Source organism: Rhipicephalus microplus, chromosome 2 (assembly GCF_043290135.1).
Source record: "Rhipicephalus microplus isolate Deutch F79 chromosome 2, USDA_Rmic, whole genome shotgun sequence".
NCBI lineage: Eukaryota > Metazoa > Arthropoda > Arachnida > Ixodida > Ixodidae > Rhipicephalus > Rhipicephalus microplus.
In genome coordinates this window covers 247,233,877-247,245,880 of record NC_134701.1, presented here as the reverse complement: position 1 = coordinate 247,245,880, position 12,004 = coordinate 247,233,877, and the positions used below count along the sequence as shown (strand labels likewise).

The 12,004-nt window shown below is 43.5% G+C and overlaps 2 protein-coding genes across 2 annotated transcripts in view; one reads left to right on the top strand and one right to left on the bottom strand.

The window, feature by feature from the left end:
* Nucleotides 1–6,266, top strand: part of LOC119169311 (uncharacterized) — a 29,509-nt gene extending 23,243 nt beyond the window's left edge. Inside the window, exons 12-14 of the mRNA XM_037420423.2 lie at nt 2,909–2,970; nt 3,046–3,171; nt 5,411–6,266. Coding sequence (XP_037276320.2) covers nt 2,909–2,970; nt 3,046–3,171; nt 5,411–5,596 — 374 coding nt within the window. The 3' untranslated portion in view covers nt 5,597–6,266. The remainder of the gene's footprint in view (nt 1–2,908; nt 2,971–3,045; nt 3,172–5,410) is intronic.
* A 550-nt stretch (nt 6,267–6,816) lies between these two features.
* On the bottom strand, nt 6,817–11,065 carry LOC119170181 (L-aminoadipate-semialdehyde dehydrogenase-phosphopantetheinyl transferase). Its single transcript, XM_037421261.2, has 5 exons — nt 10,686–11,065; nt 9,424–9,646; nt 9,219–9,340; nt 8,947–9,153; nt 6,817–7,049 (listed from the first exon to the last, which is right to left on the bottom strand). Exons 1-5 carry the CDS (start codon nt 10,833–10,835, stop codon nt 6,906–6,908), a joined length of 846 nt encoding a protein of 281 aa, XP_037277158.2. The 5' UTR covers nt 10,836–11,065; the 3' UTR covers nt 6,817–6,905.
* Between the last annotated feature and the right edge of the window lie 939 nt (nt 11,066–12,004).

Genomic DNA, 12,004 nt, shown 5'->3' with positions numbered 1-12,004 from the left:
TTTAAGAAAAAAATTGGCCAAAATTTTTGGGGGGACATTAAAGTGACAAAAATCATTTGTGTTATATTGTATGCACATAGATCATTCATGAGTAATAGAAAGATAAAAAAAAAAGCTGTACAACTCTTCAAAAATTGTGTTGAAATAAACTTCTGCACAGTTCAGACGTACAAAGTTGAGGGTACAAAAGGAAGTGAAAAACAGTGCGTAACACAGGACAGTTACTGAGCCTGACTGTCCGTCTCTGTCACTGTCCTGTGTTACGTGCTTTTTTCACTTCGTGAATCATGTACCAACCGGCCCAAATAAGCACTTTAGTGAGCGTACAAAGTGGCATTAAGTGGAAACACAGGGGCAGAAAAGCCACTTTTGATCCGGTCAGCATAGTCTTGCCACACATGCGATGTCTCTCAATCATAAGCATCTGAGATTTGACTCGTAAGTGAATTCTCGTATGACGGGCTGACATTTACTTAATCAGATTCTGACCCGGCCGTGCATTGATGGTCCAGATTAATCGTCCGTACACTCAATTGGGGCTGGAAAACTGGTATGCATCTCCATAGCAAAAGCAAACTGCATGGGCGGGCACACTGAAGAAAACTGCAGTTGTCAGTGTGTCCTTAAAGTGCAAACAAGTTCAAAGCCTCAAAACCTATGATAATTCTTCCACTTACCGCTAAGCATAGTTCGGGTCAATCACCGCCGGCACAAAAACGGGTGTAATCGCGTACCAGGAAGCAATAAAGGAGAGAGTAAAAAACTGGTCACCTTTTGAAAGGTTCTAAACTGGAAAGCTGTCAGTTCTGCGGGTGCTTCAGGTGGCGGGAACTGGCCGAAATATGAAACTTAGCACCACTGTAGTAAAGAATTAAACAAAAAATAAATCTGAGAGACATTAAAGCACAAGCAATAAACTTCACGTATTCCCGTATTATGGCTGAATATGCCTAGCAAAAGAAATGATCGAAAGAGGCACGTGTTTTAAACGTACAGGCAACAATGACATATTGTCGGCCGCAAGAGTTTGCGGGATCTGCAGTGCGTGGCGGAGTGACTGAAAACTGCAAGTCCCGTCCGGCTTGTATGTTGGACGACAACTCGACGACTAGGACAGCTTTTCTTTTATAACACCGCCTGTTTGGCACCATAAAGCTATGCCACACACAGACTATCGAAGTACGACTCGAAATGACAAACTGCTCGCCTCAACTACTATCACGATACTCCCCACAAAAACCGAAATGGTGGCCTCATGTGTCTACTCAAGTCAGGTGTTGGCTCAGCGATTAAGGGCTACAATACCGTCTAGGCGGCACTAGTTGTGCATCACTTTTCTTAATGAAAAATGGTGCATTTTTCAAAATCCTCGAACCTAAGGTAAGGCGGAAATGTTGTAGGCCCGTGTGCTCAGATTTGGGCGCACGTTAAAGAACCCCAGGTGGTCAAAATTTCCGGAGCCCTGCACTATGGCGTCTCTCATAATCATATGGTGGTTTCAGGACGTTAAACCCCACATATCAATCAATATCGAACCTAAGGTAGCCCTGGAGTTTGATGCAAAGAAATCCGAAAAAAAAAAAAAAAACCTATCGGTCTAGATTATTCGAATACGTAAGTACAATAACTGATATGTTATCTATTATTTTGTTCTGGAGTGAAAATGGAATTTTTTCAATCGTTTTTTAGTTCGCATGGAAACTTGGCTCTCAGAAATAACCGAGGTCATGCAGCTATCCCAAATAACTGAGGTCATGCAACATGAGCAATATTGCCTATCTCAGAGTACAGGACTAGCGTTTATCTCAGGCAGGAATTCCAAAGTAAAGATGTGTTTGAATGTACGAAAAAACGAAAGCAGTGGTAACCAGTGATTCCGACAAGTGAGCTTTAGTGCAACTGTGAGTCAGGCCAGCAGGGGGTGGGAATTCTCGGTACAGAGGTTTGTTTTAACAGTGCTCTCGCGTATTAAGGGTAAGTTCTATGACTGGACGCTGCCGAGATTGTGCTCACTCTCTTAACACAAAGCATTGAGCTTGTTCAAAAATTCGCTTTCACTTTTGAGAAATGCACTTTTTACAAAGTGTACGGCAACTTAGAAGGGCGGTGGTAGTTCTGATGCGTAGGAGTTGGAGGTACAGGGTGCAGTTAGTGATGCTCCTCTTAAAAACGCGAGAATAAAATGTCCTACCCCTGCCACACTTTCATAATTAAACGAAGCACTGTGCGACAAATTCAATACATATTCATCCTTACTATTTTTACATCAAATGTTTCATGCAAATTAATAATATTATGAACCATTACGAAACATTTTTAATTTTTTCCGTTTCAGAACAGTAACAGAACGGAACTTTCTGCAGTGAAACAAAACTAAAACCGAAACGAAAGACATTTCATTCCCCACACCCTAATCTCTCTAATAATTTAATACAGAGGCTAAATTTAGGCTGAATAATGGTTCTTTGTATGGGTAAGCCTGATATGTGCTGGTTCGTTATAACAAGCATAGACTGTATTAGAAGACTGGAGCACAGCACTGGCTTGTGGTGGCACCGTATGACAAAAAGGATAGGACAATGGGTGATTGATGACATCCTTAGTGTGAGGGTATGGATGCATGTCCCACCTTGGTTGCTGGCATTGTGGACATGCCTCATGGCTGGAATTTTTTCTGGTGGGAACATAAAAGTGGCGGGTTTGTAAATTTTAAAGAGGCAGGACATCTGTTCATGCTAAATTAAAGACCTTTAATTAGCTGCTGTATGCTGCAGCTCAGTGTTTGTCTCGCGTGGCAGCATTTATAGATCGTAGACAGTGTGGGGCCCTCTTGAAGCATCCTTAGCTCTTCAATTTGAAACTGCCCGTAAGTGGTGGTAGTGTTTGTGACATTCCTCTATTTCCCTAGGGTGCCCGGCAATCGCGCTGTACAGCTTTAATGCAGAGCAAGACGGTGACCTGGGATTCTCGGTGCGTATTGCCTTTACTCGCATCTGCTGCTGGCTCTCTAAAGCAGTTGCAAAGTGAACGCAATTACGTTTGCAGGAAGGCGACACGGTTATTGTACTTTCTCGAATCAACAAGGATTGGCTGTGCGGAGAGCATAAAGGCAAGAGAGGGCAGTTTCCGGCTTCCTTTGTGCAACCAATATCGAAGAACACCTCCACGAAGGTACTTTACCATTCCTCATCTTGATGAGTTTCCTGGTTTGGTGCGAAAATATTGGTGGCTACATTCGCCTTAATCACCTGTGGATGTGTGTACTTGTGAAGTCTTCCAGGGTGCTTCAGATAGCACACAAGCATGCAATACGAGAGGCGGTGCACTTGCCACATGCTCTCTCCCCTTGAAGTGACATAAAACGTCTGCATACCCAATGCCCAGTCGAACAGATGCCTTGCAAGTAATTGTATGTTTGTGTGTGGGCTATTATCAACCTCTACTTGAAATAGGCATGTTTAATTTTCATGTGACATCAGGGTGCATTCGTAAATTCAAAAGCAAATGAGAACACCTGCAGTAGCAGGAGAACCATTGAGAAAAGTGTGGTCTTTCCAGGAAGAAAAAGTTTACGGGTAGCTTAGTACGTAGCATTGCCAAAGTACTACACCCAAACCTCATTGTAACAAAGTGCATCCTACACGAAAATAAGTTTGCCATATTCGAAAATTCATTATAAAAGTATATATTCTTAGCTCTGTCTATTGCTAGAGTATTCTTTATTTACTTCAAAACCAATTTCACCATATCTGGGTTTGTTATTATCAAGTGCATTCGAACACAGTCTGCGCATAGATTGTACCACGATTTCTTGACGTGTTGCAAAGAAACATTATAAACAAGAATAATGTGAATAGTATAATGATATTTTGAAACCAGTCAAGGGTAGTATGAGGCAATGTACTTGCAGACAGATAGATGCTTGTACACATTGGTGTACCATATTTCCTCGCATAATTCTCGCACTTTTTTTTGGCGGAAAACGAATGCAAAGTTGGGGGGTGCGAGAATTACGCGGAGAAAACTTTTCATGAAAACATACAGAGCAAAAAAGAAAACGAAGTGGCTGCAAATCGGGATTCTCACACCAGCAACTAACAGCAAGCTTTGCAAAGTACTAATTAAAACTTACCTCAACAATAAAAGCACAGGTTCAACACAACGCAAGATTTACTTGAGACACAAAAAGTGCAAGCAAATAGTCGAGAATTAGAATACCATACGCAAAGCTTGTGGGCCTTGCGGGCATAACGGTAGCATTCGTCGCTCAACAGGAGCCCTCAAAAGGTAAGTGTAGGGCGTCAGTATTGGGCTGATGGCTATTTAACAGAATCGTCCGCAGTTTCCTACTGAAGAAATAAAGTTTACCATCAATTCCAGTTTTAGGCACACGGCAGGCCCAACGTGTCTTGGTGGCTTTCAGCTGCCAACACCAGTAGCGAAAACAAAACTCCTAGACTCCGAAGGCCCTACCAGCAGCCCTGTTGCCGTTCTTTAGTGCATGATCTATCACTTTAAACCTAAAAGCAGCCGTGTAGCTTCAGTATCGCCACATAACGTGACAAGATTACCAACGCAACATACAAAACATGCCTCAACGCACACTTGCCACTTCGGCTTGGCTTGGATTGCATTGAATTTCTGTGCAATAATTGTACGCTTGATGCTTAAGAGATGGCGCTCGCTATTATCATCAGCGACTGGGACGAGCAGACGATAATTTTGCGGCAGTTTTTGAGGGTGCGATAATTACTAGAGGAAAAAAAATCGTATTTTTGTTAGGCGATGCGGGGGGGTGCGAGAATTATGCGAGTGCCAGGGTTACGCGAGTAAATACGGTATTTTGTTCTAGCAGTGCTATGTAATGAAATGTGTAAATTTTGATACGAGCGCCTTCTTTCGTGAAACATACAAATTCAAGTATACATGCTACAAGGCCTCACACGGAAACGCATGCTGTGTGGCTTGCACAAGTGTAAGATGGAAAGGGCAAAAGCAAAGAACGCCTAATTTATGTCATGTCCTATTCATTAACCAAGATTATTAATTGTGGCAAATCGTGCACCAAAATGATGACATGATCACGATGTATGACATAGTGAGAATTCAAATCTGTGTTGACCATCTCTGCTCGCTTTGCTTCATCAAAATGTGGCCACTTCACACGTAATCAAGCCTTTGAGCAAGCTTAACAGGGCTGCGCTATAGCGACTGAACAACTGTGGAGAGTTTTGTTTTGTTGCGGACTTTAGGTCATTGCCAAACTGCAATATCTCCAAGTGTGAAACCATTTTAGCGGGTCGTTCCCGTCCATCGATAAAAATCTCAAACATCCCGCTGCTTCCTCTGTTGTTACTTGTGCTCGGTGACCACGTTACAAAACAGTATGTCACATGTTTTGCATCAACAGAGTGTGGACATCTACCGAGCAGCATTTCCATTCGAAGCCCAGCATGCAGATGAACTCACTCTGCGCCCTGGAGACAAAGTCCAGGTGACCTGCAAGGTGAACGATGACTGGTGGCAAGGGAGGCTGCTTGGGTCAACCTCAAGGGAAGGCATCTTTCCCGCCGCCTTTGTGGAAAGCCTGTCTTAAACGGTGTCGGCTAGCAACACACTTCTTGGCTGGATAACAACAGCAAAAGAAAAAATAACTCCTACAAGGCAACTAAATTTCCTCGCCTGCGATCGACAAGATCGGGACACCGCGGCATTTTTTCCGTAAATGTTATGCACTTTGTAAAGTTATCTCTCTCGCGAGTGCTGCAGAATACTCTGCACGACACGAGTACCACCACAGTGCTGCACGAGGGTACTCGTAGAGAAAAATTCATGTGCAGGTACGGACTACAAACTGTAGCAGTGTAGGTCTCTACAGATCACGCCATTGGGTGGTTGGCATCTGTACGTATGCATCAGTTGATAGGCGTTGACACGAACGCATGCGCCCAGCGTGGCTCATTGCATGTGTAGTTATGTTACTGTAGCGGCCATGCTTGCCATGTCTAGCTCATGTAAATACGTGCTACTGTGCATTTGTGAAACTGTTAAGGTACTATGTACAACATATGCAAGTTGCCAAGGTAATTATTGTTGTGTTCAAAGGACTGCAAGGTCACACACATTTTACGTGGGATGGCGTGTTCATTGTGGGCCGCCTGTAGCGGTGTACTTGGAGCTTTTTGCGGGTACTCATTTTCTCTGGAGAAACCTTTTCTCTCGTCTTTGTTTCTGCTGCAGTTGCCCATAGAGAGATAAGTGAAAGCCTAGTCAGTGGGACATCTAGAAGAACAAAGGAGGGCTAATGGCGCCATAGTGCTTTTTCTTTTGACTTCTGCCTGCCCTGACCAAGGGTCAGTGTGTACAAGCGATGCACTTGTTCATTCAAAGGAGTTGAATGGACCTTGTCACTTATGGGGTGATTATGAATAGAGTACTTGTTTGTTTTTGCTGCGATAATGCTTTTTCGTGCCAGGCATTTTAGTTCGTGTAGCGTCGTGCTTGATTATGCTGTAAAAAATTACAATGGGGCAGCATCATTGTATTAATATTTGCTTGTGTATGTTGTGAAGGGAGCAGATATAAAATCTAATAGAAAGATCAAAGAAAGACTTGAGTGCGCCACTGTAGCAGCTTGGCCAGTGCGCAATGACATTCCCGAGTGATGGTATTGTGTTTCGTCGGAAAATGTTTGCACTTTTCTAAGTACCTGGTGAACAAAAAGTGCAGACTGAACAGAAAGTTTTTTACACAGCTTTTTTTTACGAATTGACGCCGGCTCGACTAGCACTCTGGCAGGCTGATGCGTCGAGATGATTATAAAATTTCTGAATATGCTTTTATTTACACAAAGGAAAAATAAACTGCGTGCAGGATATTTAACAGTTTGGGCATCACTGTGTGTTTCACTTTGGAAATTCTGACTTCTCTGCAAAGTGGGTCCAGTCAGAGTCATTTGATAGACCAAATGGATGACTTCCGCTGGTAAGTTCGTCGAAGGACAGCACGGTGAATAGCTTGCAATCTTGTGGGGTGGTCTTGCTACCAACCTGTAAACACATTGTACTTTTTGCATATTACTGATAACGTCTGCCAGGATTCCTACCTCCACCACGGCACCAATCTGGCATGCCACCTCCTAATGTGTCCAATCCTACGTACACGAACTTATGTGCAACAGCTTGATCGACTCTGGGAATGCACTTTCATCTATGTACCACCGGTTGCATCTCTCATTATTACCCTACCACGCACTTTCTCTTTCATTGAATAGAATGTCCATAACATTCTTGCCTCGCCTATAATATGTACTGTTCTTGTCTTCTCCGTTTAGTATACCTATAATATTTTTACACTGCTGTTTGTACGGTTCTTGGCTAATTCTTGGCTTCCTCCCAGGATAGTACTTATTTTAGGCCTGTGGTTGTCAGTCACATAGATGTGTACTAGTGGTACACAGCATTTAAGAAAGCTGTATGGTAAGGCTACCCAATTCAATGTTAAGCCAAAGCGCTCCACCACCTTTCTGCGACTTCCCATACATACAGTGCGCTGCTTGATAGCAATATGCTATGCTCTACTGTAATCACGCTTTTCAGCATAACTTCCTATGAAAGCACAGCTTCTCCTAAGTGTGAAGTGTATACCGAGTGTGTACTCTGCCTGTGATATTTTTTTTCCCATCTGGGTCGTCATAAGTACAGACTTCAAGTTGCTGTGCATTTCTATTTGTTCACCACTAAGTTCAAGCTATTATACTTTTCACAAACTGCTGAGCATTCGATAAGCTTTCTGCAGAATGTGTAGCTCAGGTCCCCATTCGTTTGCTGCAAGTCTGTTTCTAAGCTGATCAACAGAATGTTTCTTTTTTTTCTCTTCTGGGCACGTTGGTTAAAGGCTTAAAATTTCATTTTTGCCTGTAGAATTTGTGAATAGTAGGTGTGCAAGATTTAAAAAATATTCTCTCAGTAGCCATCTGTTTATGCTAACATGGAACTGAGTTGCATGTAATCGAAAAAAGAATTGCATTGCTGTAGCTCATTTGTAACTGTGCAATAAGGTGAGATAATTCAGAGCACTGAATTCTACATTCTACTCGGTTATGCATGTGCGACAATACCCTACGTGGCATAACCACTGCTACATAAAAACTACCTGTGCACACAAGTTGGGCATCTCGCATATTTGTTGTACATCTTTGTGCTTCCAGTATGCAATGCATTTATTCTGCATTCCTGAGTGGCATTTCTTCTACCAAATTATGTCTGATTTTATAACAAGTTCTGGACCTTAAAGTTATATAGACAAAGAGGATGCATATCTCCACCATGTGACAAGGTATGGTTCGTTCATAAATGCAAGCAGTGAGATGCATCTCTCCAGCCTTCCTAGCTTCGAAGTTTCTGCGGTATGATAAGAAGGTGTGTGCACAGGAGTGACAATGCACCACGAACTGCGCTGCGGCGGATCGGCCCATGCCAGTCGGGATATGGACCCTAGAGAAAGGTTCTACGGCTCGTAATGTTTGAATTGGTCATTAAATCAACACGTGAATATGATCACGTGAACAGTTGAACCGCTTTACTACAAGAGACCTGCACCTGGCAGCAATCCTAGTCATTTATATGAGGTGTCCTTTAGAAGCAGGGTGCTACTTATGCATTTTCTTATCCACCTCCATTTTAATGTGGGCATACTGGTGTTATACCTAAATATTTGTTAGATCGGTGCCTCTTAAAAAAGGGCGTGACTCTACAAAATTGTGCCACCACATTGTTTGGTGGAGTGTTTGTATATCCTTTTTTTTTTTCATTTTATTTCGTGTAACCCATAAAACATGCACCATGACCCTATGGACACCGTATTCCTCATGAATGTTATTCATACAATGAACGTTTGCAATATTCATACTGCTAGGACAAAAGATGGATGCAATGTAGGAATCACCTTGAGAGCTGTGCAGACACAGTGTTCATAATCCAGCATTGTCTCTTCAAATATCCAGTCTCTAAGCAGTTGGCCATCAAAACACAGCTGCGTGTCACTCGTGATTGTGTCCTGCTCAAGTTCTTTTGTTAAGCAAGTGAATTCCAATCGCTGCAGATCGACAGTCAGTCCTGCTCCTGTAGCCTTGACAAAGCTCTCCTTCAAGCACTGAAAGAGAAAAAGGTTTTGTAACACTCTTCTCAGTGGCTTTCGCAGCAGAAACATTTACTTGCCCAAAGCCGATAAAAACGTCTCAGCAGGTCACTCTCGGTGCCTGGCTGTTCGATGAAGCTCCATTCTTTTGGAGTGAACTGCCTCTTCATGATTGCAAAAAACTCTTGTATTGTTTTGCCACCTGCAGCGAAAGGTGCTTGGTCATCAACTGCTTTCGTCAGTTGGAGGGAATTGTTCACACTAATGCACAGAGTGGTTGTTTACCGGAATACTCTGTTTTCATGACGTCAACGCCAACACTGGAACAGTCATCAGCTGCCAGCACTGCGTAATCCCCTTGGTGAGAGACATTAAAGTCGAAGAGTTGACCTGTGAGTTGTGGTTGCGATACGAAGGGTCTGTTATGGTCATTTCGGCCAAAGCTGATGTCTTGGTAGGGCACACCACGAAGTTCGTTGACGCATTTTCTGAGAAGAAGCCTGCCAATCTAGAGAAGAACAAACCAACTTTAACTGTCAGTTTCTCATTTCCAAAGTATTAAAGTTAGCCACTCCTTCACTTCTCTCTGCATTTTTCTATTTATATGCATCTAACATTTCTTACATTTTGATTCATTTGTTTTCGTCGTTTTTAATACACAAAATATAACTTACATTTAAATTTTTTTAACTTGCCGGTGCTAGGCCAATCCCACAGCATGAGTTTGGGATATCGCCAGGTGTGCCCAAACTGTTTTGCAAAATAATGACGGCCGAGTGTGGAAGCTTTAGGCAAACGAGTGACTTTCGGGCTACCCAAAGATGCCTCATTATTAATACGAACATTCAAATTGGTTCGGATAGTTCAGTAGCAGTGCCATTGCCATTGGAAAAACTCTGGACGACCGAGTGCAGGCAGCGGTGACAATGTTACGGTCATTTCTACTAAAGGCATTTGAGAAGGGACGGCCGTTTCAATAAATTAATTTTGTGAAAGTGTTTCGTACAGGGCGTCAGTAAGGAGTTTTCGAATAGGGGTCCCATAAGTTTGGAGTCCCAAAGAAATAGCGTCAAGACCACTGCGCATGCTGAAAACCCAAACCGCGTTGGGGACGCTATTTGACGAATTTGGCGGGTGCCCCAAAACCTGCCCCAAGAGTTTTGCGTCAGACATACGTGATGGCACCCACTGCAGTGACATGACCAAAAATTGGGTGAGTGTCTAAAGCATTGCAGACCCTATTGTAAAGCTTTGCTCCTTCAGTCCCAAAGAAATAGCGTCAAGACCACTGCGCATGCGCAAAACCCAAACCGCGTTGGGGACGCTATTTTCCGAATTTAGCGGGTGCCCCAAAACCTGCCCCAAGAGTTTTGCGTCAGTCATACGTGATGGCACCCACTGCAGTGACATGACCAAAAATTGGGTGAGTGTCTAAAGCATTGCGGACCCTATTGTAAAGCTTTGCTCCTCCTTGACCCAAAGCGTGCATACGCAAAAGGCTTTGGAACCCCTATTCGAAAACTCTCTAGTAGTGACACTTCACTAACCATTGATGCTTTGGCGTCCTTGGTGAAAACAAACTTTTGTATGCGTTCTTTTTCCTCTGGTTGAACACATCGCAGGGCATACAGCCACTGCTCTCGAGTCGGTTGCCACACGCGAACGTTAAACGCCCACCTTACGGAGCTCCCAGTCATACTTGCGGACAAGTGTAAGTACACGACTCTTCTACGCACAGGTTATGTGCAGTCTTGACGGGCCGATATCACTACCGATTGTTGGCTTCTGCATTGCACCTGAACTGCTTCTTCAGCTTGAGAGCAACTTTATCGCCACAGGATTGCCTGCGCTTTCGTACGTTCGCACTATGGTGAACTAGAATAGAGTATACTCCAGTTCACTATGGTTCGCACATTGGTTCGCGCTGCGCGACTGGGCGCATCCATTTTTGTTTGATACGATGATGATGACAGCAAAAAAAGTTATTTACATTTTGAATCTTATAAAAAATCCTAACTTAAACAATATAAATATTGATAGCTGATTTATGTTGTTTAGTTTATATATAATTTGCGTTTGATTTTAACATAAAACTTTATGCTGGAGAAAAACACGTCGTGCGTTCACCATCTCGGAGGCTATAGCAACTGCTCCGCAGTATAGAAATGCAAGCCTTGCGGAATGCACACAATTTTCAACGTTCTTTGGTACTTAAACAGACAGGTGACAACCTATAAGGTATATCAATTAAGAAGTACATTTAAATAAACTCTGCAGAGACTCACGTTTTGAGTTATTAATATTCATGTTCATACGGAAGCTATAACCGTTTGGAAAGCGCCTGAATGAATAGCAGCTTGCTGTCATTGCTCAGCCGTGACACTCAAAGCAGCGTCGCGGGTTGGGTATGTGGATAGAATGCAGCCTCTGTAGTGAATGGCGAACATGCTGGAGGCGATGAAGAAGTCAGGAGCAGCAGTTCCCATGCATCCCTGCGCTTCCGATCTGAGTGTCTACGTGGCACTTTTGAAACCGTGGCCGCCGCTGGGAACCCTGGTGCAGTATCTGGCCTCCCACATGCATACTTCAAATAACTCATGGCCCGCAGTCCCATAGCAGCTGCGAAGCAACTAACCACGGCGGCGGTCAGATATGCAACGCAGCAGATGGTGCTAGGAATCTCTGGATCCGAACGGGCCGCCATTGGAACCGGAACTTGGCAACGTTTAACGCTAGAACCATAGAGAAATAAAAAAAAGGTTAAGAGTGCACACTCCCGTAGACCCCAGCGGCCCAATCGACCTTAGCACACCTGGTGGTTGGTGAGAGCAAGTAGTGTGCGCTTTCTGTTTCGGTTTCACTGGCG

What these genes read in the sequence shown, in the direction of transcription:
- LOC119170181 (XM_037421261.2), bottom strand. Translation starts at nt 10,835, where the DNA reads ATGACTGGGAGCTCCGTAAGGTGGGCGTTTAACGTTCGCGTGTGGCAA. An exon ending in CATGAAAACAGAGTATTCCG is followed by an intron (nt 9,341 to 9,423) that starts GTAAACAACCAC and finishes CTTTCGCTGCAG; the next exon opens with GTGGCAAAACAATACAAGAG. An exon ending in GACGTTTTTATCGGCTTTGG is followed by an intron (nt 9,154 to 9,218) that starts GCAAGTAAATGT and finishes TTTCTCTTTCAG; the next exon opens with TGCTTGAAGGAGAGCTTTGT.